The sequence below is a fragment of the Lineus longissimus genome, chromosome 9, assembly GCF_910592395.1.
Source record: "Lineus longissimus chromosome 9, tnLinLong1.2, whole genome shotgun sequence".
Taxonomy (NCBI): Eukaryota; Metazoa; Nemertea; class Pilidiophora; order Heteronemertea; family Lineidae; genus Lineus; species Lineus longissimus.
Genome location: NC_088316.1, coordinates 5,487,512 through 5,512,752, shown reverse-complemented (window position 1 = coordinate 5,512,752; position 25,241 = coordinate 5,487,512). Strand labels below are relative to the sequence as shown.

At 40.2% G+C, this 25,241-nt stretch overlaps 2 protein-coding genes across 2 annotated transcripts in view; one reads left to right on the top strand and one right to left on the bottom strand.

The window, feature by feature from the left end:
• The window catches only part of LOC135493763 (major facilitator superfamily domain-containing protein 8-like), a 60,528-nt gene that overhangs the window by 20,857 nt on the left and 14,430 nt on the right, over nucleotides 1–25,241 (top strand). The gene's annotated exons all lie outside the window — the stretch shown is intronic.
• Nucleotides 4,334–5,587, bottom strand: LOC135493500 (M-phase inducer phosphatase 1-B-like). The gene has a single exon (XM_064780878.1). It carries the CDS (start codon nucleotides 5,585–5,587, stop codon nucleotides 4,334–4,336), a length of 1,254 nt encoding a protein of 417 aa, XP_064636948.1.

Genomic DNA, 25,241 nt, shown 5'->3' with positions numbered 1-25,241 from the left:
GAGCACAAGATGTTTCTCCACATCGGTTGTTCGTTGCAACCTTGCCACGAATTCACTTGTGATCTCGTCCTTGGTGTACAGGTTCTCAGCATTTTCAATATGGCCGCCTTCATATTCGTACGGATATCGGCAATCAATGATTTTATACTCAACAGATTCGTCATGTTCCCCTGCGAGTAACTGTCCTACGGTATCCACTGTGACGTATTTCAGATCTTGATGTTTGCCACTCACACAGGGCAGTGAGCATGCTTGGGAAAAGTCACCAGTGAGATTGTCCTCATCAGCGCAACGATTCAACACAGATTTGATGTGAGCCTCGTTCGTAAGTCTAGGAGCGTTGTCTGAATGTCCCAAAGCACTGAAGTCCATTGAGATGCTTTCATTCAAAGTTGAAATGTTAGTCGAATCAGTATCAAATTTGCAACGTTTTGACTGTGAGCTCAAAGATGCCAGTTTTCGTTTGTTAAAAGATGGCCTTTTGCAAAGCGTGAACGAACTATCCTCATCAGCATCGAATTTTGATGCTAGCGATTTCTGTAGACGTTGTCCAAATGACGGCGATGATGAGGGAGTTGCAGATAGCGATAGATTGAGTCCCTTCAATCCCGTTACATATGAAGCATTGGAGCTGCTGGTAGAAACATTCTCAAGACTGAAGTCCTTCAACACGTAATCATCCTCTGATTGTGGCGATCCAAAGGAAAGTGCACGACCAACAGGAGTATCACAGCTGGTTCGTGATAACTCTGCATACGGAGTCCTCAATTTGAAATCAACAGGAGAACTACTTGCTTTCGGTGAGTCGACTTTGAGTCCAAGGATATCAGAGAAGGTGAAGGAGTCATCAAACTGGACATCACTGCCAAGTCCACTGTCCCTGGAGTCCTCACCATCAGGTGACACATGACTGACAGTGTCTTCCGCTGCAGACGTGACTATATAAGAGAAATCCATTGTAGTTTGTAAGATGTGAGATGCTCGGTCTGATGTTGGAGACGGTGTGTCTGCCGGTCTGTCTGAACAATATTTATAGGTGCTGGGAAATCCTGTCTCACTTCAATGGGGTTTGAATCAGTCAATGATACCCCTGTGGTGTCCTTCAGAGGTTTTATACAAAGTCAAAGACAGCATGTGTGATCTTCAAGTCACAAACCTTCCTGAACCTTTGACAAATTTCCTGGCACTGTTTTATGATACAAAGATTAATCAGCTTGGAAGGGTCAGTTGATGCCTCTGACCCTGTGCCCTCCTAGGAGCTGTTTATTGGTTGGCTTGGTCCTACAGGAACCATCCCTAGCTTGGGGAACCCCAACCCTAGGCAGCTAAACCTCGCCCTTCATTCACATGCTGATGGCCCAATCAATGAATAATAATAAATCAAAAACACCAATTAACCCATTCTTAATCAATCACAACATAAACAGATTAATATACTTCATTACTGTTTTTTCTAACATGATCATTCCAATTGCCTTTTTAGGCCCTACTAATTAGGCCTGTTGAGTTATGATGGTAGCTAGACCTGTGGTTCAGCCCATTTAGGCTTGGATCCCACATCAAAACATTCATTGTTCTTCATCAAATCATCTGACATGTCGATGGAGATTATTGATCAGAGATCACTATTTTTTACAGCATTTGATCAAAATCCAACAGCATTTTATAGTCAGAGTCAAAAGATGACAGAGATATCATAAAAGTTTGATGAAAATGAAAAGTGACATCGCTGTGTTAATTTTCTGAAAAGGTTTGCACTAATTGCAAATTTTGATAATAAGAAAATGCTTCACTTTTGGTTAAAGTGATAATATTTTGTGACATTCATACATGATAATGATTACTGTAGACCGTGAAATTTTCACAGAGCCAAAAGTTGATGTATTTTCTCTTGTTTATTTGGTTGCACTCTCAATTCTATATTTCCTCTTTAAACTGGCTAAGTATACTGTGAAGATGCTATCCAGCTAAATATCTGATGCTGTGTATTCCAGTTGAAGGGCCACTTTACAAGCATTACAAAAGGCCTATTTTCATTGGTAATAGGGCTGTGTGAAACACACCCACCAAAACCAGTAAAATAAGGTTGACGGAGTTGTGTCGGTTTTGTAAATTGAAATTGAATAAGGGATTTAAAATGTGGTATCCTGTTTTGCTAGTATGACACTGAAGTCAGATAGACAAGCCTGCTTGCATGTTTTTTTCAAGTTATCATCTTGATGAAGTGTTTAAGAAACACTGTCTACTTTAATTTCATTTAATTCAAGTGTGAAAATATCTAACTGAGGGGTATGATAGGTTGCCCCAAGCTCATGCCCATGCTGGAATGTCATGGTAAGGTCATCACCCAACCTCACTCTATAAGCAAGCCAAGATGTTCTATTGTAATTAGAATCAGGCCTTAATGAAAAGTTTAGAAACATGGCAATGACTGAGACATGTAAAAATCAAACTCTGTACGAGGTGAATATGTTGGAGTGGAAGCCTTGGTTTTGCCCAAGCCCTCACATTGAGCTAAGGGTGTAGTGATCTCCGATGATCATCCACTAAAACTCCACTCTACGAGTTGTCAGACTGAGGAGTCATACATGAACAGCAAATTGTATTAAATAATGTTGTGGTTATGCAGCAGAGGTGCATCTTAAACACTTTCTGGACATAAATACACAGGACATGTTGCTGGAGGATGACTTAAATATTGTCATTATCATTATGATTTTAACATATTTTCATGGTATGCTGACCTACATGTAGGCCTATACAGTATTAAAAAACACCCCACAGTCTGGACCCAACTTTTACAGTGTACAAGAAGATACAATCTGAATAGAGTTGTCCACTTTGCTTGGTCAGTTGCAGTTGCAGGCGTCTATATGTGCAGAGGTCACTTTCTGAGGAACTCGGGGGGTTAATGTTTGCCTCTCTCTGGCCCTGCTACAAACCCCTGAGACATTTCCCCTCACAGGCAAATGAGGAAATATTAACCTCTGATTTCCTCGGGATGTCATTTCACCAGCACATGGTGATGGAGACTGTCATTAATGGTGAGGTCATTTATCAATGCAAACTTTGAAGTCATTAACTCTTTCACTGCCAATAACGTTTTAAAACGTTTTTGAAAATAGGTCGCTAAATTGCCAATAACGTTTCAAAACGTTATTTCAGTGTTTCCACCTACTCATCAAAAAGTTAACCAAACTATTGATTCTACGTTGATTTAAACCTCCCGCCATGTCTTTGGAAGTGTTCTCGGAAGCATTCGATTCAATCTCGTCCCCAGGAAGTGGGTATTTCAAGTCAGGTGAATTGGTGAAGCTAGACCAATTTGAGATCAATTTGCGTGATCAGCCTGATTCTGATGGTGGTAATGACCAGGCTGTTGGGGGTAATGATCTTAGTAGTAGTGACAATGACTCAGGTGATGGTGGGCAGGGGGCGCAGCCTGCTGCAGGTGGGAATCAAGCTGCACGTGGCCGAGGGCGCCAAAGAGGGCCCCTAGCTCCTGCCACAAAAAAGTGGTAAAAATGACAAAAAAGCTGGCAAGATGGGGGAATAACTTTAAAATAGGGCTGGCAGTGAAAGAGTTAATTTTGTGACAGCCAACAGAAAATGTGTTACCGCTCCTTTAAATAACTTGGATTAAGAAATGTATTTTTTTTTTTTTTTTATTTTGTATCTATAAATAATATTTACATAAATTGACATTGTTTTCAAATTTACATATTTACATATTTACAGAAGACTCATTTTGCTTGCATGTGGCTGAAATCAAGGTTTTGTGAGCCTGTCAGTACTACTTTGAGGACTTTGAATCGGCACCGCAGAACAAATTTTCCTGATACAAAATCTGTAAATTTTGTTTGAATGATACAAGGCAAAGGCCAATTCTGGGCCATGATGCCTGAATGATGATTTGATTTGATTAGGCTCAGCACAAGAGTCTAAAGCCACAGTTGGAATACTGAGTCTGTGTATAGCACCAATGTTTTTTCACACTCTAAGATCCCATTGTCAAGGGATATCCAGTTACATGATGATTTTGATTTAGTTTTTTTGCTGATCAGTGTCAGTCTAAAACATTAACCTACATGTACATCTGGATATCATTAGCACAATACAATGACCACTGTGTTTTAGAGGTCTGTATTAAGTGAATAGCACCAATGAATATCGTCTCTTATAAACAACATGCCCATGTTTGAGAAATAGCCAATTTACCTCCTAATTTGCATTTCAAAGTTTCCGTTGTCAATGAGTTTGATTAGATATTTTTCAAACAAACGAGATTGCCATTATGTTCAAATCTCGAGTCGTGAGTTGAATTGTTCATTGTTCAGAGAACAAGGCGGCGGGATAATGGCTTCCTCGACTTCTTCCTGTCACATGACTTGGCTTTGGAACGGTAGAATTTCAAATCATCGGAGAAGTCCTTGTGTAACATTGGCATGTAAGTCTGCGGCACACATTTCTCAAGGCAATGCTCGTAAAAATTCTTATAGCCGCCCTCCATAACGTATACTTCAGGATAATGAAGATGAGGATAATTGTCCTTGTTCATTTCACGATCCTGGTTCCTCAAGAAACGTGCGAGTTTTGGTCCTCGTTCTGATGAAAACTCACAATGGAAGATGAGCACAAGACGTTTCTCCCCATCGGTTGTTCGTTGCAACCTTGCTACGAATTCACTTGTGATCTCGTCCTTGGTGTACAGGTTCTCAGCATTTTCAATATGGCCGCCTTCATATTCGTACGGATATCGGCAATCGATGATTTTATACTCAACAGATTCGTCATGTTCCCCTGCGAGTAACTGTCCTACGGTATCCACTGTGACGTATTTCAGATCTTGATGTTTGCCACTCACACAGGGCAGTGAGCATGCTTGGGAAAGGTCACCAGTGAGATTGTCCTCATCAGCGCAACGATTCAACACAGATTTGATGTGAGCCTCGTTTGTAAGTCTAGGAGCGTTGTCTGAATGTCCCAAAGCACTGAAGTCCATTGAGATGCTTTCATTCAAAGTTGAAATGTCAGTCGAATCAGTATCAAATTTGCAACGTTTTGACTGTGAGCTCAAAGATGCCTGTTTTCGTTTGTTCAAAGATCGCCTTTTGCAAAAAGTGAACGAACTGTCCTCATCAGCATCGAATTTTGATGCTAGTGATTTCCGTAGACGTTGTCCAAATGACGGCGATGATGAGGGAGTTGCAGATAGCGATAGATTGAGTCCCTTGAATTCCGTTACATATGAAGCATTGGAGCTGCTGGTAGAAACATTCTCAAGACTGAAGTCCTTCAACACGTAATCATCCTCTGATTGTGGCGATCCAAAGGAAAGTGCACGACCAACAGGAGTATCACAGCTGGTTCGTGATAACTCTGCATACGGAGTCCTCAATTTGAAATCAACAGGAGAACTACTTGCTTTCGGTGAGTCGACTTTGAGTCCAAGGATATCAGAGAAGGTGAAGGAGTCATCAAACTGGACATCACTGCCAAGTCCACTGTCCCTGGAGTCCTCACCATCAGGTGACACATGACTGACAGTGTCTTCCGCTGCAGACGTGACTTTATAAGAGAAATCCATTGTAGTTTGTAAGATGTGAGATGCTCGGTCTGATGTTGGAGACGGTGTGTCTGCCGGTCTGTCTGGACAATATTTATAGGTGCTGGGAAATCCTGTCTCACTTCAATGGGGTTTGAATCAATCAATGATACCCCTGTGGTGTCCTTCAGAGGTTTTATACAAAGTCAAAGACAGCTTGTGTGATCTTCAAGTCACAAATCTTCCTGAACCTTTGACAAATTTCCTGGCACTGTTTTATGATACAAAGATTAATCAGCTTGGAAGGGTCAGTTGATACCTCTGACCCTGTGCCCTTCTAGGAGCTGTTTATTGGTTGGCTTGGTCCTACAGGAACCATCCCTAGCTTGGGGAACCCCAACCCCAGGCAGCTAAACCTCGCCCTTCATTCACATGCTGATGGCCCAATCAATGAATAATAGTAAATCAAAAACACCAATTAACCCATTCTTAATCAATCACAACATAAACAGATTAATATACTTCATTACTGTTTTTTCTAACATGATCATTCCAATTGCCTTTTTAGGCCCTACTAATTAGGCCTGTTGAGTTATGATGGTAGCTAGACCTGTGATTCAGCCCATTTAGGCTTGGATCCCACATCAATACATTCATTGTTCTTCATCAAATCATCTGACATGTCGATGGAGATTATTGATCAGAGATCACTATTTTTTACAGCATTTGATCAAAAATCAACATCATTTTATAGTCAGAGTCAAAAGATGACAGAGATATCATAAAAGTTTGATGAAAATGAAAAGTGACATCGCTGTGTTAATTTTCTGAAAGGGTTTGCACTAATTGCAAATTTTGATAATAAAAAATAGCTTCACTTTTGGTTAAAGTGATAATAGTTTGTGACATTCATACATGATAATGTTTACTGTACACCGTGAAATTTTCACAGAGCCAAAAGTTGATGTATTTTCTCTTGTTTATTTGGTTGCACTCTCAATTCTATATTTCCTCTTTAAACTGGCTAAGTATACTGTGAAGATGCTATCCAGCTAAATATCTGATGCTGTGTATTCCAGTTGAAGGGCCACTGTACAAGCATTACAAAAGGCCAATTTTTATTGGTAATAGGGCTGTGTGAAACACACCCACCAAAACCAGTAAAATAAGGTTGACCGAGTTGTGTCAGTTTTGTAAATTGAAATTGAAAAAGGGATTTAAAAATGTGGTATCCTGTTTTGCTAGTATGACACTGAAGTCAGATAGACAAGCCTGCTTGCATGTTTTTTTCAAGTTATCATCTTGATGAAGTGTTTAAGAAACACTGTCTACTTTAATTTCATTTAATTCAAGAGTGAAAATATCTAACTGAGGGGTATGATAGATTGCCCCAAGCTCATGCCCATGCTGGAATGTCATGGTAAGGTCATCACCCAACCTCACTCTATAAGCAAGCCAAGATGTTCTATTGTAATTAGAAGCAGGCCTTAATGAAAAGTTTAGAAACATGGCAATGACTGAGACATGTAAAAATCAAACTCTGTACGAGGTGAATATGTTGGAGTGGAAGCCTTGGTTTTGCCCAAGCCCTCACATTGAGCTAAGGGTGTAGTGATCTCCGATGGTCATCGACTAAAACTCCACTCTACGAGTTGTCAGACTGAGGAGTCATACATGAACAGCAAATTGTATTAAATAATGTTGTGGTTATGCAGCAGAGGTGCATCTTAAACACTTTCTGGACATAAATACACAGGACATGTTGCTGGAGGATGTCTTAAATATTGTCATTATCATTATGATTTTAACATATTTTCATGGTATGCTGACCTACATGTAGGCCTATACAGTATTAAAAAAACACCCCGCAGTCTGGACCCAACTTTTACAGTGTACAAGAAGATACAATCTGAAAAGAGTTGTCCACTTTGCTTGGTCAGTTGCAGTTGCAGGCGTCTATATGTGTAGAGGTCACTTTCTGAGGAACTCGGGGGGGGGGGGGGGGGGGGGGGTTAATGTTTGCCTCTCTCATGCCCTGCTACAAACCCCTGAGACATTTCCCCTCACAGGCAAATGAGCAAATGTTAACCTCTGATTTTCTCGGGATGTCATTTCACCAGCACATGGTGATGGAGACTGTCATTAATGGTGAGGTCATTTATCAATGCAAACTTTGAAGTCATTAACTCTTTCACTGCCAATAACGTTTTAAAACGTTTTTGAAAATAGGTCGCTAAATTGCCAATAACGTTTCAAAACGTTATTTCAGTGTTTCCACCTACTCATCAAAAAGTTAACCAAACTATTGATTCTACGTTGATTTAAACCTCCCGCCATGTCTTTGGAAGTGTTCTCGGAAGCATTCAGTTCAATCTCGTCCCCAGGAAGTGGGTATTTCGAGTCAGGTGAATTGGTGAAGCTAGACCAATTTGAGATCAATTTGCGTGATCAGCCTGATTCTGATGGTGGTAATGACCAGGCTGTTGGGGGTAATGATCTTAGTAGTAGTGACAATGACTCAGGTGATGGTGGGCAGAGGGCGCAGCCTGCTGCAGGTGGGAATCAAGCTGCACGTGGCCGAGGGCGCCAAAGAGGGCCCCCAGCTCCTGCCACAAAAAAGTGGTAAAAATGACAAAAAAGCTGGCAAGATGGGGGAATAACTTTAAAATAGGGCTGGCAGTGAAAGAGTTAATTTTGTGACAGCCAACAGAAAATGTGTTACCGCTCCTTTAAATAACTTGGATAAAGAAATGTATTTTGTTTTTATTTTTATTTTGTATTTATAAATAATATTTACATAAATTGACATTGTTTTCAAATTTACATATTTACATATTTACAGAAGACTCATTTTGCTTGCATGTGGCTGAAATCAAGGTTTTGTGAGCCTGTCAGTACTACTTTGAGGACTTTGAATCGGCACCGCAGAACAAATTTTCCAGATACAAAATCTGTAAATTTTGTTTGAATGATACAAGGCAAAGGCCAATTCTGGGCCATGATGCCTGAATGATGATTTGATTTGATTAGGCTCAGCACAAGAGTCTAAAGCCACAGTTGAAATACTGAGTCTGTGTATAGCACCAATGTTTTTTCACACTCTAAGATCCCATTGTCAAGGGATATCCAGTTACATGATGATTTTGATTTAGTTTTTTTGCTGATCAGTGTCAGTCTAAAACATTAACCTACATGTACATCTGGATATCATTAGCACAATACAATGACCACTGTGTTTTAGAGGTCTGTATTAAGTGAATAGCACCAATAAATATCGTCTCTTATAAACAACATGCCCATGTTTGAGAAATATCCAATTTACCTCCTAATTTGCATTTCAAAGTTTCCGTTGTCAATGAGTTTGATTAGATATTTTTCAAACAAACAAGATTGCCATTATGTTCAAATCTCGAGTCGTGAGTTGAATTGTTCATTGTTCAGAGAACAAGGCGGCGGGATAATGGCTTCCTCGACTTCTTCCTGTCACATGACTTGGCTTTGGAACGGTAGAATTTCAAATCATCGGAGAAGTCCTTGTGTAACATTGGCATGTAAGTCTGCGGCACACATTTCTCAAGGCAATGCTCGTAAAAATTCTTATAGCCGCCCTCCATAACGTATACTTCAGGATAATGAAGATGAGGATAATTGTCCTTGTTCATTTCACGATCCTGGTTCCTCAAGAAACGTGCAAGTTTTGGTCCTCGTTCTGATGAAAACTCACAATGGAAGATGAGCACAAGACGTTTCTCCCCATCGTTTGTTCGTTGCACCCTTGCTACGAATTCACTTGTGATCTCGTCCTTGGTGTACAGGTTCTCAGCATTTTCAATATGGCCGCCTTGGTATTCGTACGGATATCGGCAATCAATGATTTTATACTCAACAGATTCGTCATGTTCCCCTGTGAGTAATTGTCCTACGGTATCCACTGTGACGTATTTCAGATCTTGATGTTTGCCGCTCACACAGGGCAGTGAGCAGGCTTTGGAAAAGTCACCAGTAAGATTGTCCTCATCAGCGCAACGATTTAACACAGATTTGATGTGAGCCTTGTTCGTAAGTCTAGGAGCGTTGTCTGAATGTCCCAAAGCACTGAAGTCCATTGAGATGCTTTCATTCAAAGTTGAAATGTCAGTTGAATCAGTATCAAATTTGCAACGTTTTGACTGTGAGCTCAAAGATGCCTGTTTCCGTTTGTTAAAAGATGGCCTTTTGCAAAGCATGAGCGAACTCTCCTCATCAGCATCGAATTTTGATGCTAGCGATTTCCGTAGACGTTGTCCAAACGACAGCAATGATGAGGGAGTTGCAGATAGCGATAGATTGAGTCCCTTGAATTCCGTTACATATGAAGCATTGGAACTGCTGGTAGAAACATTCTCAAGACTGAAGTCCTTCAACACGTAATCATCCTCTGATTGTGGCAACCAAATGAAAGTGCACGACCAACAGGAGTATCACAGCTGGTTCGTGATAATGCTCCACACGGAGTCCTCAACTTGATATCAACAGGAGAGCTACTTGCTTTTGGTGAGTCAACCTCGAGTCCAAGGATATCAGAGAAAGTGAAGGAGTCATCAAACTGGACATCACTGCCAAGTCCACTGTCCCTGGAGTCCTCACCATCAGGTGACACATGACTGACAGTGTCTTCTGCTGCAGATGTGACTTTATAAGAGAAATCCATTGTAGTTTGTAAGATGTGAGATGCTCGGTCTGATGTTGGAGACGGTGTGTCTGCCGGTCTGTCTGGACGATATTTATAGGTACTGGGAAATCCTGTCTCACTTCAAAGGGGTTTGAATCAATCAATGATACCCCTGTGGTGTCCTTCAGAGGTTTTATACAAAGTCAAAGACAGCTTGTGTGATCTTCAAGTCACAAACCTTCCTGAACCTTTGACAAATTTCCTGGCACTGTTTTATGATACAAAGATTAATCAGCTTGGAAGGGTCAGTTGATGCCTCTGACCCTGTGCCCTCCTAGGAGCTGTTTATTGGTTGGCTTGGTCCTACAGGAACCATCTCTAGCTTGGGGAACCCCAACCCCAGGCAGCTAGACTTCGCCCATCATTCACATGCTGATGGCCCAATCAATGAATAATACTAAATCAAAAACACCAATTAACCCATTCTTAATCAATCACAACATAAACAGATTAATATACTTCATTACTGTTTTTTCCAACATGATCATTCCAATTGCCTTTTTAGGCCCTATTTATTAGGCCTGTTGAGTTATGATGGTAGCTAGATCTGTGGTTCAGCCCATTTAGGCTTGGATCCCACATCAAAACATTCATTGTTCTTCATCAAATCATTTGACAAGTCGACGGAGATCTTTGATCAGAGATCACAAATTTTTACAGCATTTGATCAAACATCAACAGCATTTTATTTTATAGTCAGAGTTAAAAGATGACAGAGATATCGAGAGTTTGATGAAAATGAAAAGTGACATTGCTGTATTAATTTTCTGAAAGGGTTTGCCCTAATTGCAAATTTTGATAATAAGGAAATGCTTCACTTTTGGTTAAAGTGATAATTTTTGTGACATTCGTACATGATAATGATTACTGTAGACAGTGAAATTTTCACAGAGCCAAAAGTTGATGTATTTTCTCTTGTTTATTTGGTTGCACTCTCAATTCTATATTTCCTCTTTAAACTGGCTAAATATACTGTGAAGATGCTATCCAGCTAAATATCTGATGCTGTGTATTCCAGTTGAAGGGCCACTGTACAAGCATTACAAAAGGCCTATTTTTATTGGTAATAGGACTGTGATAAACACACCCACCAAAACCAGTCAAATAAGGTTGACAGAGTTGTGTCGGTTTTGTAAATTGAAATTGAAAAAGGGATTTAAAAAATGTGGTATCCTGTTTTACTAGTATGACACTGAAGTCAGATAGACAAGCCTGCTTGCATGTTTTCTTCAAGTTATCATCTTGATGAAGTGTTTAAGAAACACTGTCTACTTTAATTTCATTTAATTCAAGTGTGAAAATATGTAACTGAGGGGTATGATAGGTTGCCCCAAGCTCATGCCCATGCTGGAATGTCATGGTAAGGTCATCACCCAACCTCACTCTATAAGCAAGCCAAGATGTTCTATTGTAATTAGAATCAGGCCTTAATGAAAAGTTTAGAAACATGGCAATGACTGAGACATGTAAAAATCAAACTCTGTACGAGGTGAATATGTTGGAGTGGAAGCCTTGGTTTTGCCCAAGCCCTCACATTGAGCTAAGGGTGTAGTGATCATCCTCTAAAACTCCACTCTACCAGTTGTCAGACTGAGGAGTCATACATGAACAGCAAATTGTATTAAATAATGTTGTGGTTATGCAGCAGAGGTGCATCTTAAACACTTTCTGGACATAAATACACAGGACATGTTGCTGGAGGATGACTTAAATATTGTCATTATCATTATGATTTTAACATATTTTTATGGTATACTGACCTACATGAAGGCCTATACAGTATTAAAAAAACACCCCACAGTCTGGACCCAACTTTTACAGTGTACAAGAAGATACAATCTGAATAGAGTTGTCCACTTTGCTTGGTCAGTTGCAGTTGCAGGCATCTATATGTGTAGAGGTTTATTTTCTGAAGAAATCATGGGTTAATGATTGCCTCTCTCTGGCCCTGCTACAAACCTCTGAGACATTTACCCTCACTGGTAAATAAGCGAATATTAACCTCTGATTTTCTCGGGATGTCATTTCACCAGCACATGGTGATGGAGACTGTCACTAATGGAGAGGTCATTTATCAATGCAAACTTTGAAGTCATTAACTCTTTCACTGCCAATAACGTTTTAAAATGTTTTTGAAAATAGGTCGCTAAATTGCCAATAACGTTTCAAAACGTTATTTCAGTGTTTCCATCTACTCATCAAAAAGTTAACCAAACTATTGATTCTACATTGATTTAAACCTCCCGCCATGTCCACATTTATGGAGGTAGTCCAGCGAAACTGCTGAATATACCGAAAATCAATCACCCCAGTTCCATCAAACTCAACTTGATCCATGGAATATCGCAAAACAATTTTCAAAATTCGGATCATTTCGATGACTTTGAAATCGTCCCACCTTTCCACCCTTGACCTCTTCACTGAACTTTCCCTTTCCATGTGGAGACCATCAAATTTGCTGTCAAGCAAATTTCACAAGTCTAGTGATCTAAGTAGTAGTAACAATGACTCAGGTGATGGTGGGCAGGGGGCGCAGCCTGCTGCAGGTGGGAATCAAGCTGCACGTGGCCGAGGGCGCCAAAGAGGGCCCCAGTTCCTGCCACAAAAAAGTGGTAAAAATGACAAAAAAGCTGGCAAGATGGGGGAATAACTTTAAAATAGGGCTGGCAGTGAAAGAGTTAATTTTGTGACAGCCAACATAAAATGTGTTACCTCACCTTTAAATAACTTGGATTAAGAAATGTATTTTGTTTTTATTTTTATTTTGTATTTATAAATAATATTTACATAAATTGACATTGTTTTCAAATTTACATATTTACATATTTACAGAAGACTCATTTTGCTTGCATGTGGCTGAAATCAAGGTTTTGTGAGCCTGTCAGTTCTTCTTTGAGGACTTTGAATCGGCACCGCAGAACAAATTTTCCTGATACAAAATCTGTAAATTTTATTCGAATGATGCAAGGCAAAGGCCAATTCTGGGCCATGATGCCTGAATGATGATTTGATTTGATCAGGCTCAGCACAAGAGTCTAAAGCTACAGTTGAAATACTGAGTCTGTGTTATAGCACCAATGTTTTTCACACTCTAAGATCCCATTGTCAAGGGATATCCAGTTACACATGATGATTTTGATTTAGTTTTTTTGCTGATCAGTGTCAGTCTAAAATATTAGCCTACATGTACAACTGGATATGTTTAGCACAATACAATGACCACTGTGTTTTAGAGGTCTGTATTAAGTAAATAGCACCAACAAATATCGTCTCTTATAAACAACATGCCCATGTTTGAGAAATATCAAACAAACAAGATTGCCATTATGTTCAAATCTCGAGTCGTGAGTTGAATTGTTCATTGTTCAGAGAACAAGGCGGCGGAATAATGGCTTCCTCGACTTCTTCCTGTCACATGACTTGGCTTTGGAACGGTAGAATTTCAAATCATCGGAGAAGTCCTTGTGTAACATTGGCATGTAAGTGTGCGGCACACATTTCTCAAGGCAATGCTCGTAAAAATTCTTATAGCCGCCCTCCATAACATATGCTTCAGGATAATGAAGATGAGGATAATTGTCCTTGTTCATTTCACGATCCTGGTTCCTCAAGAAACGTGCGAGTTTTGGTCCTCGTTCTGATGAAAACTCGCAATGGAAGATGAGCACAAGATGTTTCTCCACATCGGTTGTTCGTTGCAACCTTGCCACGAATTCACTTGTGATCTCGTCCTTGGTGTACAGGTTCTCAGCATTTTCAATATGGCCGCCTTTGTATTCGTATGGATATCGGCAATCAATGATTTTATACTCAACAGACTCGTCATGTTCCCCTGCGAATAATTGTCCTACGGTATCCACTGTGACGTATTTCAGATCTTGATGTTTGCCACTCACACAGGGCAGTGAGCATCCTTGGGAAAAGTCACCAGTGAGATTGTGCTCATCAGCGCAACGATTCAACACAGATTTGATGTGAGGCTCGTTCGTAAGTCTAGGAGCGTTGTCTGAATGTCCCAAAGCACTGAAGTCCATTGAGATGCTTTCATTCAAGTTGAAATGTCAGTCGAATCAGTATCAAATTTGCAACGTTTTGACTGTGAGCTCAAAGATGCCAGTTTTCGTTTGTTAAAAGATGGCCTTTTGCAAAGCGTGAACGAACTATCCTCATCAGCATCGAATTTTGATGCTAGCGATTTCCGTAGACGTTGTCCAAATGACGGCGATGATGAGGGAGTTGCAGATAGCGATAGATTGAGTCCCTTCAATCCCGTTACATATGAAGCATTGGAGCTGCTGGTAGAAACATTCTCAAGACTGAAGTCCTTCAACACGTAATCATCCTCTGATTGTGGCGATCCAAAGGAAAGTGCACGACCAACAGGAGTATCACAGCTGGTTCGTGATAACTCTGCATACGGAGTCCTCAATTTGAAATCAACAGGAGAACTACTTGCTTTCGGTGAGTCGACTTTGAGTCCAAGGATATCAGAGAAGGTGAAGGAGTCATCAAACTGGACATCACTGCCAAGTCCACTGTCCCTGGAGTCCTCACCATCAGGTGACACATGACTGACAGTGTCTTCCGCTGCAGACGTGACTTTATAAGAGAAATCCATTGTAGTTTGTAAGATGTGAGACGCTCGGTCTGATGTTGGAGACGGTGTGTCTGCCGGTCTGTCTGGACAATATTTATAGGTGCTGGGAAATCCTGTCTCACTTCAATGGGGTTTGAATCAATCAATGATACCCCTGTGGTGTCCTTCAGAGGTTTTATACAAAGTCAAAGACAGCTTGTGTGATCTTCAAGTCACAAACCTTCCTGAACCTTTGACAAATTTCCTGGCACTGTTTTATGATACAAAGATTAATCAGCTTGGAAGGGTCAGTTGATGCCTCTGACCCTGTGCCCTCCTAGGAGCTGTTTATTGGTTGGCTTGGTCCTACAGGAACCATCCCTAGCTTGGGGAACCCCAACCCCAGGCAGCTAAACCTCGCCCTTCATTCACATGCTGATGGCCCAATCAATGAATAATAGTAAATCAAAAACACCAATTAACCCATTCTTAATCAATCACAACATAAACAGATTAATATACTTCATTACTGTTTTTTCTAACATGATCATTCCAATTGCCTTTTTAGGCCCTACTAATTAGGCCTGTTGAGTTGTGATGGTAGCTAGACCTGTGATTCAGCCCATTTGGGCTTGGATCCCACATCAATACATTCATTGTTCTTCATCAAATCATCTGACATGTCGATGGAGATTATTGATCAGAGATCACTATTTTTTACAGCATTTGATCAAAAATCAACAGCATTTTATAGTCAGAGTCAAAAGATGACAGAGATATCATAAAAGTGTGATGAAAATGAAAAGTGACATCGCTGTGTTAATTTTCTGAAAGGGTTTGCACTAATTGCAAATTTTGATAATAAGAAAATGCTTCACTTTTGGTTAAAGTGATAATAGTTTGTGACATTCATACATGATAATGATGACTGTAGACCGTGAAATTTTCACAGAGCCAAAAGTTGATGTATTTTCTCTTGTTTATTTGGTTGCACTCTCAATTCTATATTTCCTCTTTAAACTGGCTAAGTATACTGTGAAGATGCTATCCAGCAGTGATGCTGTGTATTCCAGTTGAAGGGCCACTGAACACGCATTACAAAAGGCCTATTTTTATTGGTAATAGGGCTGTGTGAAACACACCCACCAAAACCAGTAAAATAAGGTTGACAGAGTTGTGTCGGTTTTGTAAATTGAAATTGAAAAAGGGATTTAAAAATGTGGTATCCTGTTTTGCTAGTATGACACTGAAGTCAGATAGACAAGCCTGCTTGCATGTTTTTTTCAAGTTATCATCTTGATGAAGTGTTTAAGAAACACTGTCTACTTTAATTTCATTTAATTCAAGTGTGAAAATATCTAACTGAGGGGTATGATAGGTTGCCCCAAGCTCATGCCCATGCTGGAATGTCATGGTAAGGTCATCACCCAACCTCACTCTATAAGCAAGCCAAGATGTTCTATTGTAATTAGAAGCAGGCCTTAATGAAAAGTTTAGAAACATGGCAATGACTGAGACATGTAAAAATCAAACTCTGTACGAGGTGAATATGTTGGAGTGGAAGCCTTGGTTTTGCCCAAGCCCTCACATTGAGCTAAGGGTGTAGTGATCTCCGATGGTCATCGACTAAAACTCCACTCTTCGAGTTGTCAGACTGAGGAGTCATACATGAACAGCAAATTGTATTAAATAATGTTGTGGTTATGCAGCAGAGGTGCATCTTAAACACTTTCTGGACATAAATACACAGGACATGTTGCTGGAGGACGTCTTAAATATTGTCATTATCATTATGATTTTAACATATTTTCATGGTATGCTGACCTACATGTAGGCCTATACAGTATTAAAAAAACACCCCACAGTCTGGACCCAACTTTTACAGTGCACAAGAAGATACAATCTGAATAGAGTTGTCCACTTTGCTTGGTCAGTTGAAGTTGCAGGCGTCTATATGTGTAGAGGTCACTTTCTGAGGAACTTGGGGGGGGGGGGTTAATGTTTGCCTCTCTCTGGCCCTGCTACAAACCCCTGAGACATTTCCCCTCACAGGCAAATGAGCAAATGTTAACCTCTGATTTCCTCGGGATGTCATTTCACCAGCACATGGTGATGGAGACTGTCATTAATGGTGAGGTCATTTATCAATGCAAACTTTGAAGTCATTAACTCTTTCACTGCCAATAACGTTTTAAAACGTTTTTGAAAATAGGTCGCTAAATTGCCAATAAGGTTTTAAAACGTTATTTCAGTGTTTCCATCTACTCATCAAAAAGTTAACCAAACTATTGATTCTACATTGATTTAAACCTCGCGCCATGTCCACATTTATGGAGGTAGTCCAGCGAAACTGCTGAATATACCGAAAATCAATCACCCCAGTTCCATCAAACTCAACTTGATCCATGGAATATCGCAAAACGATTTTCAAAATTCGGATCATTTCGATGACTTTGAAATCGTCCCACCTTTCCACCCTTGACCTCTTCACTGAACTTTCCCTTTCCATGTGGAGACCATCAAATTTGCTGTCAAGCAAATTTCACAAGTCTAGTGATCTAAGTAGTAGTAACAATGACTCAGGTGATGGTGGGCAGGGGGCGCAGCCTGCTGCAGGTGGGAATCAAGCTGCACGTGGCCGAGGGCGCCAAAGAGGGCCCTAGCTCCTGCCACAAAAAAGTGGTAAAAAAGGACAAAAAAGCTGGCAAGATGGGGGAATAACTTTAAAATAGGGCTGGCAGTGAAAGAGTTAATTTTGTGACAGCCAACATAAAATGTGTTACCTCACCTTTAAATAACTTGGATTAAGAAATGTATTTTGTTTTTATTTTTATTTTGTATTTATAAATAATATTTACATAAATTGACATTGTTTTCAAATTTACATATTTACATATTTACAGCCCTGTGAAATTCGACTGGAAATTGTCGGCAAAAGCCGGCAATTTCCACCTAATTCCAAACTATTTTTCCTTGCCAGGAGGCTGGAATTAGCTGGAAATTCCAGAAAATGTCAGGGCTGGAGTTTGGCGGTATTTTGGTAAATGGCAGTGCCAGAAAATGCCAGCTCTGGAAAAAGCTGGCATAACCTGGCATTAGCTGGAACCTTTAAATTTCCAGAGCTGGAATTAGGTGGAAAAATCTTGACCCAGGCCTTCCAGCTGATTACCAATGTCAGGGCTGTCATTTATTGGAAATAACTGGCATTAGTTGACATTAGCTGGAAATTACAAATTCAGCATGCAACGAGGAATGTCAGGGCTGTCATTTATTGGAAATAGCTGGCATTAGTTGACATTAGCTGGAAATTTAATATTGAGTATGTGACCTGCTCTACGTTTGAATCGATCAGAGCACTGCACACTAATAAACAGGCGTTTTTTGTCACTCAACAGTGACTATGATTAGAACCGTTGTGATATGCAACAAGAAGATCTCTTGTCGTGGAGTAAAACCAATAATCGCTTAGTTTTGACTTTGCTGATTGCAATCTTGTCACACGCACCTGCGATTATCACCACAGACAGGCAATTTTTCACATGCAAACATGATTGCATGTTGATTTTGCTTGATCCCAGGCCGTGCGATTTCCAATTCTAATTCAATTTTGATGGCATCTGCAATTATAACTGCAAACAAGCAATTTCTGTCACACAGAAATATGATTAAAGGTTGCAGGTTGATTTTGCTTCCAACAGAGGTTGCTAGGATGACCAGTTCTTGTTGCGGGCACCTGAAATTATCTATGCAAACAAGTGATTTATGTCACTTGCAAACATGATTGCTGTGGCATTATCAAGTTTTGAGCATATGCCACTGACCTAATCCCTTAGTTTTCTGACACAATCTTGTCACACTGTTATAATGTAAATATCATTCTTGGTGTGTGTTGACCATGGACTTACACGAGCATAAGAGGCCCTATCATATAAAACGTAAGATTATTGCTTCACTGAGGCTCCTTGCAGACACCTCTGCCAGGCGGACACTTCCCCATTGCAGATGGTTTAAGTTGCCACATGACCTGGGTTGGAGTGCTCGTCAATGCCGACTGGCGTCGTCAGGGCTCAATGCCCATCCTGGAGACAGCACGTCATTTACATCATAGCTAATTGTGAGTTGATACGATGACGTCATTGACAATCACTGACAGGAAAATTTTGCCTCTCGTTTAATAATATAGATAGTGCAAAGTATTCACATTGTAATATTAGGCTCGTAAGTTTGAGGATCATGGATTGACCAGATTGGTGTGAATTGCCCCAGGGCCCATGGAACATATGTAGGCCTATACCAATTTTAAGTCCAGACTTTACGAAACGTGCCGCGCTAACAATACGGCCGCCACCGACGATGGACGCCACATCATCGCATAGGCTCACAAGGTGAGCCAAATAAAAAAGAGGTGCCGTTTTAACTGGATACCGTGACATCAACATGATGTTAACCACACATAGCACACTCTGTCACTTTGATGTCTGGAGGGCAGGGTTACAGACGGGGACTGACGTCCAAAATGGATGTCCAAATAACATCACTGCACGACCTTGAAAAGAATGATGGAGCAAGCCGACTGTTGATTGACTCCATCACTTACATGAGTCATGAGCTGTGGACATCTCCCATGCAAAATCTTACAGTTATGATACCGTCCGGGTCTACGATCATGCATACAATAATACAGGCTTACAGCACATACACTGATTCAGGCTTCTTCATATGCTAAAAAAACAACCTCAAGGCCTGTCCAGATTACCCTTTTTGCATTCATTTGAATCCTTATGTGTTCCATTTCAATTTGTGTAAACTTTGGATATCTTGATATCGAATTTGGGGTAAAAATCAAGAAATAAGTAGAGCTCCCACATGATTTCTTTGTTTGACTTGAAAATTCAAACCTACCAGTTCCTGTCTGAGGTGTAATGCATCATGGGATAGGTCAGGTGATAAGACCACATGATAGAATTGCATAACATAATAGCAATTTGCATAATGCCAGCAAATGCCAGCTTTTTCCAACAATTGTCAGAAACATCGAATTTGAAATTTCCAGCTAATTCCAGCTCTGACAATCTCATAGTAAAGTGACAGAGATTTCCAGCGCTGGAACTTTTACGAAAAGTAAAGTTCCAGAAAATGCCAAGAATTTCCACCCCATGGATAAAGTTCCAGTTTTTGTCAGCTTTTGCCAGCTATAACTTTTCGATGAAACTCTCTAAATTCAAAGTGTCAGCTTATTCCAGCCAAGAGCTGGAAATTCCAGCTATTTCCAACAAAATCCACCTAAGGTAAAATTCATTTCGCAGGGGAAATTTAGACTCATTTTGCTTGCATGTGGCTGAAATCAAGGTTTTGTGAGCCTGTCAGTTCTTCTTTGAGGACTTTGAATCGGCACCGCAGAACAAATTTTCCTGACACAAAATCTGTAAATTTTATTCGAATGATGCAAGGCAAAGGCCAATTCTGGGCCATGATGCCTGAATGATGATTTGATTTGATCAGGCTCAGCACAATAGTCTAAAGCTACAGTTGAAATACTGAGTCTGTGTTATAGCACCAATGTTTTTCACACTCTAAGATCCCATTGTCAAGGGATATCCAGTTACACATGATGATTTTGATTTAGTTTTTTTGCTGATCAGTGTCAGTCTAAAATATTAGCCTACATGTACAACTGGATATGTTTAGCACAATACAATGACCACTGTGTTTTAGAGGTCTGTATTAAGTAAATAGCACCAACAAATATCGTCTCTTATAAACAACATGCCCATGTTTGAGAAATATCCAACAAACAAGATTGCCATTATGTTCAAATCTCGAGTCGTGAGTTGGATTGTTCATTGTTCAGAGAACAAGGCGGCGGGATAATGGCTTCCTCGACTTCTTCCTGTCACATGACTTGGCTTTGGAACAGTAGAATTTCAAATCATCGGAGAAGTCCTTGTGTAACATTGGCATGTATGTCTGCGGCACACATTTCTCAAGGCAATGCTCGTAAAAATTCTTATAGCCGCCCTCCATAACGTATACTTCAGGATAATGAAGATGAGGATAATTGTCCTTGTTCATTTCACGATCCTGGTTCCTCAAGAAACGTGCGAGTTTTGGTCCTCGTTCTGATGAAAACTCGCAATGGAAGATGAGCACAAGATGTTTCTCCACATCGGTTGTTCGTTGCAACCTTGCCACGAATTCACTTGTGATCTCGTCCTTGGTGTACAGGTTCTCAGCATTTTCAATATGGCCGCCTTTGTATTCGTATGGATATCGGCAATCAATGATTTTATACTCAACAGACTCGTCATGTTCCCCTGCGAATAATTGTCCTACGGTATCCACTGTGACGTATTTCAGATCTTGATGTTTGCCACTCACACAGGGCAGTGAGCATGCTTGGGAAAAGTCACCAGTGAGATTGTCCTCATCAGCGCAACGATTCAACACAGATTTGATGTGAGGCTCGTTCGTAAGTCTAGGAGCGTTGTCTGAATGTCCCAAAGCACTGAAGTCCATTGAGATGCTTTCATTCAAAGTTGAAATGTCAGTCGAATCAGTATCAAATTTGCAACGTTTTGACTGTGAGCTCAAAGATGCCAGTTTTCGTTTGTTAAAAGATGGGCTTTTGCAAAGCGTGAATGAACTATCCTCATCAGCATCGAATTTTGATGCTAGCGATTTCCGTAGACGTTGTCCAAATGACGGCGATGATGAGGGAGTTGCAGATAGCGATAGATTGAGTCCCTTCAATCCCGTTACATATGAAGCATTGGAGCTGCTGGTAGAAACATTCTCAAGACTGAAGTCCTTCAACACGTAATCATCCTCTGATTGTGGCGATCCAAAGGAAAGTGCACGACCAACAGGAGTATCACAGCTGGTTCGTGATAACTCTGCATATGGAGTCCTCAATTTGAAATCAACAGGAGAACTACTTGCTTTCGGTGAGTCGACTTTGAGTCCAAGGATATCAGAGAAGGTGAAGGAGTCATCAAACTGGACATCACTGCCAAGTCCACTGTCCCTGGAGTCCTCACCATCAGGTGACACATGACTGACAGTGTCTTCCGCTGCAGACGTGACTTTATAAGAGAAATCCATTGTAGTTTGTAAGATGTGAGATACTCGGTCTGATGTTGGAGACGGTGTGTCTGCCGGTCTGTCTGGACAATATTCATAGGTGCTGGGAAATCCTGTCTCACTTCAATGGGGTTTGAATCAATCAATGATACCCCTGTGGTGTCCTTCAGAGGTTTTATACAAAGTCAAAGACAGCTTGTGTGATCTTCAAGTCACAAACCTTCCTGAACCTTTGACAAATTTCCTGGCACTGTTTTATGATACAAAGATTAATCAGCTTGGAAGGGTCAGTTGATACCTCTGACCCTGTGCCCTTCTAGGAGCTGTTTATTGGTTGGCTTGGTCCTACAGGAACCATCCCTAGCTTGGGGAACCCCAACCCTAGGCAGCTAAACCTCGCCCTTCATTCACATGCTGATGGCCCAATCAATGAATAATAGTAAATCAAAAACACCAATTAACCCATTCTTAATCAATCACAACATAAACAGATTAATATACTTCATTACTGTTTTTTCTAACATGATCATTCCAATTGCCTTTGTAGGCCCTACTAATTAGGCCTGTTGAGTTATGATGGTAGCTAGACCTGTGATTCAGCCCATTTAGGCTTGGATCCCACATCAATACATTCATTGTTCTTCATCAAATCATCTGACATGTCGATGGAGATTATTGATCAGAGATCACTACTTTTTACAGCATTTGATCAAAAATCAACATCATTTTATAGTCAAAGTCAAAAGATGACAGAGATATCATAAAAGTTTGATGAAAATGAAAAGTGACATCGCTGTGTTAATTTTCTGAAAGGGTTTGCACTAATTGCAAATTTTGATAATAAGAAATAGCTTCACTTTTGGTTAAAGTGATAATAGTTTGTGACATTCATACATGATAATGATGACTGTAGACCGTGAAATTTTCACAGAGCCAAAAGTTGATGTATTTTCTCTTGTTTATTTGGCTGCACTCTCAATTCTATATTTCCTCTTTAAACTGGCTAAGTATACTGTGAAGATGCTATCCAGCTAAATATCTGATGCTGTGTATTCCAGTTGAAGGGCCATTGTACAAGCATTACAAAAGGCCAATTTTTATTGGTAATAGGGCTGTGTGAAACACACCCACCAAAACCAGTAAAATAAGGTTGACAGAGTTGTGTCGGTTTTGTAAATTGAAATTGAAAAAGGGATTTAAAAAATGTGGTATCCTGTTTTGCTAGTATGACACTGAAGTCAGATAGACAAGCCTGCTTGCATGTTTTTTTCAAGTTATCATCTTGATGAAGTGTTTAAGAAACACTGTCTACTTTAATTTCATTTAATTCAAGTGTGAAAATATCCAACTGAGGGGTATGATAGGTTGCCCCAAGCTCATGCCCATGCTGGAATGTCATGGTAAGGTCATCACCCAACCTCACTCTATAAGCAAGCCAAGATGTTCTATTGTAATTAGAAGCAGGCCTTAATGAAAAGTTTAGAAACATGGCAATGACTGAGACATGTAAAAATCAAACTCTGTACGAGGTGAATATGTTGGAGTGGAAGCCTTGGTTTTGCCCAAGCCCTCACATTGAGCTAAGGGTGTAGTGATCTCCGATGGTCATCGACTAAAACTCCACTCTACGAGTTGTCAGACTGAGGAGTCATACATGAACAGCAAATTGTATTAAATAATGTTGTGGTTATGCAGCAGAGGTGCATCTTAAACACTTTTTGGACATAAATACACAGGACATGTTGCTGGAGGATGTCTTAAATATTGTCATTATCATTATGATTTTAACATATTTTCATGGTATGCTGACCTACATGTAGGCCTATACAGTATTAAAAAAACACCCCACAGTCTGGACCCAACTTTTACAGTGCACAAGAAGATACAATCTGAATAGAGTTGTCCACTTTGCTTGGTCAGTTGAAGTTGCAGGCGTCTATATGTGTAGAGGTCACTTTCTGAGGAACTCGGGGGGGGGGGGGGGTTAATGTTTGCCTCTCTCTGGCCCTGCTACAAACCCCTGAGACATTTCCCCTCACAGGCAAATGAGCAAATGTTAACCTCTGATTTCCTCGGGATGTCATTTCACCAGCACATGGTGATGGAGACTGTCATTAATGGTGAGGTCATTTATCAATGCAAACTTTGAAGTCATTAACTCTTTCACTGCCAATAACGTTTCAAAACGTTATTTCAGTGTTTCCACCTACTCATCAAAAAGTTAACCAAACTATTGATTCTACGTTGATTTAAACCTCCCGCCATGTCTTTGGAAGTGTTCTCGGAAGCATTTGGTTCAATCTCGTCCCCAGGAAGTGGGTATTTCGAGTCAGGTGAATTGGTGAAGCTAGACCAATTTGAGATCAATTTGCGTGATCAGCCTGATTCTGATGGTGGTAATGACCAGGCTGTTGGGGGTAATGATCTAAGTAGTAGTGACAATTACTCAGGTTATGGTGGGCAGGGGGCGCAGCCTGCTGCAGGTGGGAATCAAGCTGCACATGGCAGAGGGCGCCAAAGAGGGCCCCCAGCTCCTGCCACAAAAAAGTGGTAAAAATGACAAAAAAGCTGGCAAGATGGGGGAATAACTTTAAAATAGGGCTGGCAGTGAAAGAGTTAATTTTGTGACAGCCAACAGAAAATGTGTTACCGCTCCTTTAAATAACTTGGATTAAGAAATGTATTTTGTTTTTATTTTTATTTTGTATTTATAAATAATATTTACATAAATTGACATTGTTTTCAAATTTACATACTTACATATTTACAGAAGACTCATTTTGCTTGCATGTGGCTGAAATCAAGGTTTTGTGAGCCTGTCAGTACTAATTTGAGGACTTTGAATCGGCACCGCAGAACAAATTTTCCAGATACAAAATCTGTACATTTTGTTCGAATGATGCAAGGCAAAGGCCAATTCTGGGCCATGATGCCTAAATCATGATTTGATTTGATTAGGCTCAGCACAAGAGTCTAAAGCCACAGTTGAAATACTGAGTCTGTGTATAGCACCAATGTTTTTTCACACTCTAAGATCCCACTGTCAAGGGATATCCAGTTACATGATGATTTTGATTTAGTTTTTTTGCTGATCAGTGTCAGTCTAAAACATTAACCTACATGTACATCTGGATATCATTAGCACAATACAATGACCACTGTGTTTTAGAGGTCTGTATTAAGTGAATAGCACCAACAAATATCGTCTCTTATAAACAACATGCCCATGTTTGAGAAATATCCAATTTACCTCCTAATTTGCATTTCAAAGTTTCTGTTGTCAATGATTTTGATTTGATATTTTCCAAACAAACAAGATTGCCATTATG

Bases quoted from the DNA above. Each gene is read 5' to 3' on its own strand.
- LOC135493500 (XM_064780878.1), bottom strand. From the start codon at position 5,587: ATGGATTTCTCTTATAAAGTCACGTCTGCAGCGGAAGACACTGTCAGT.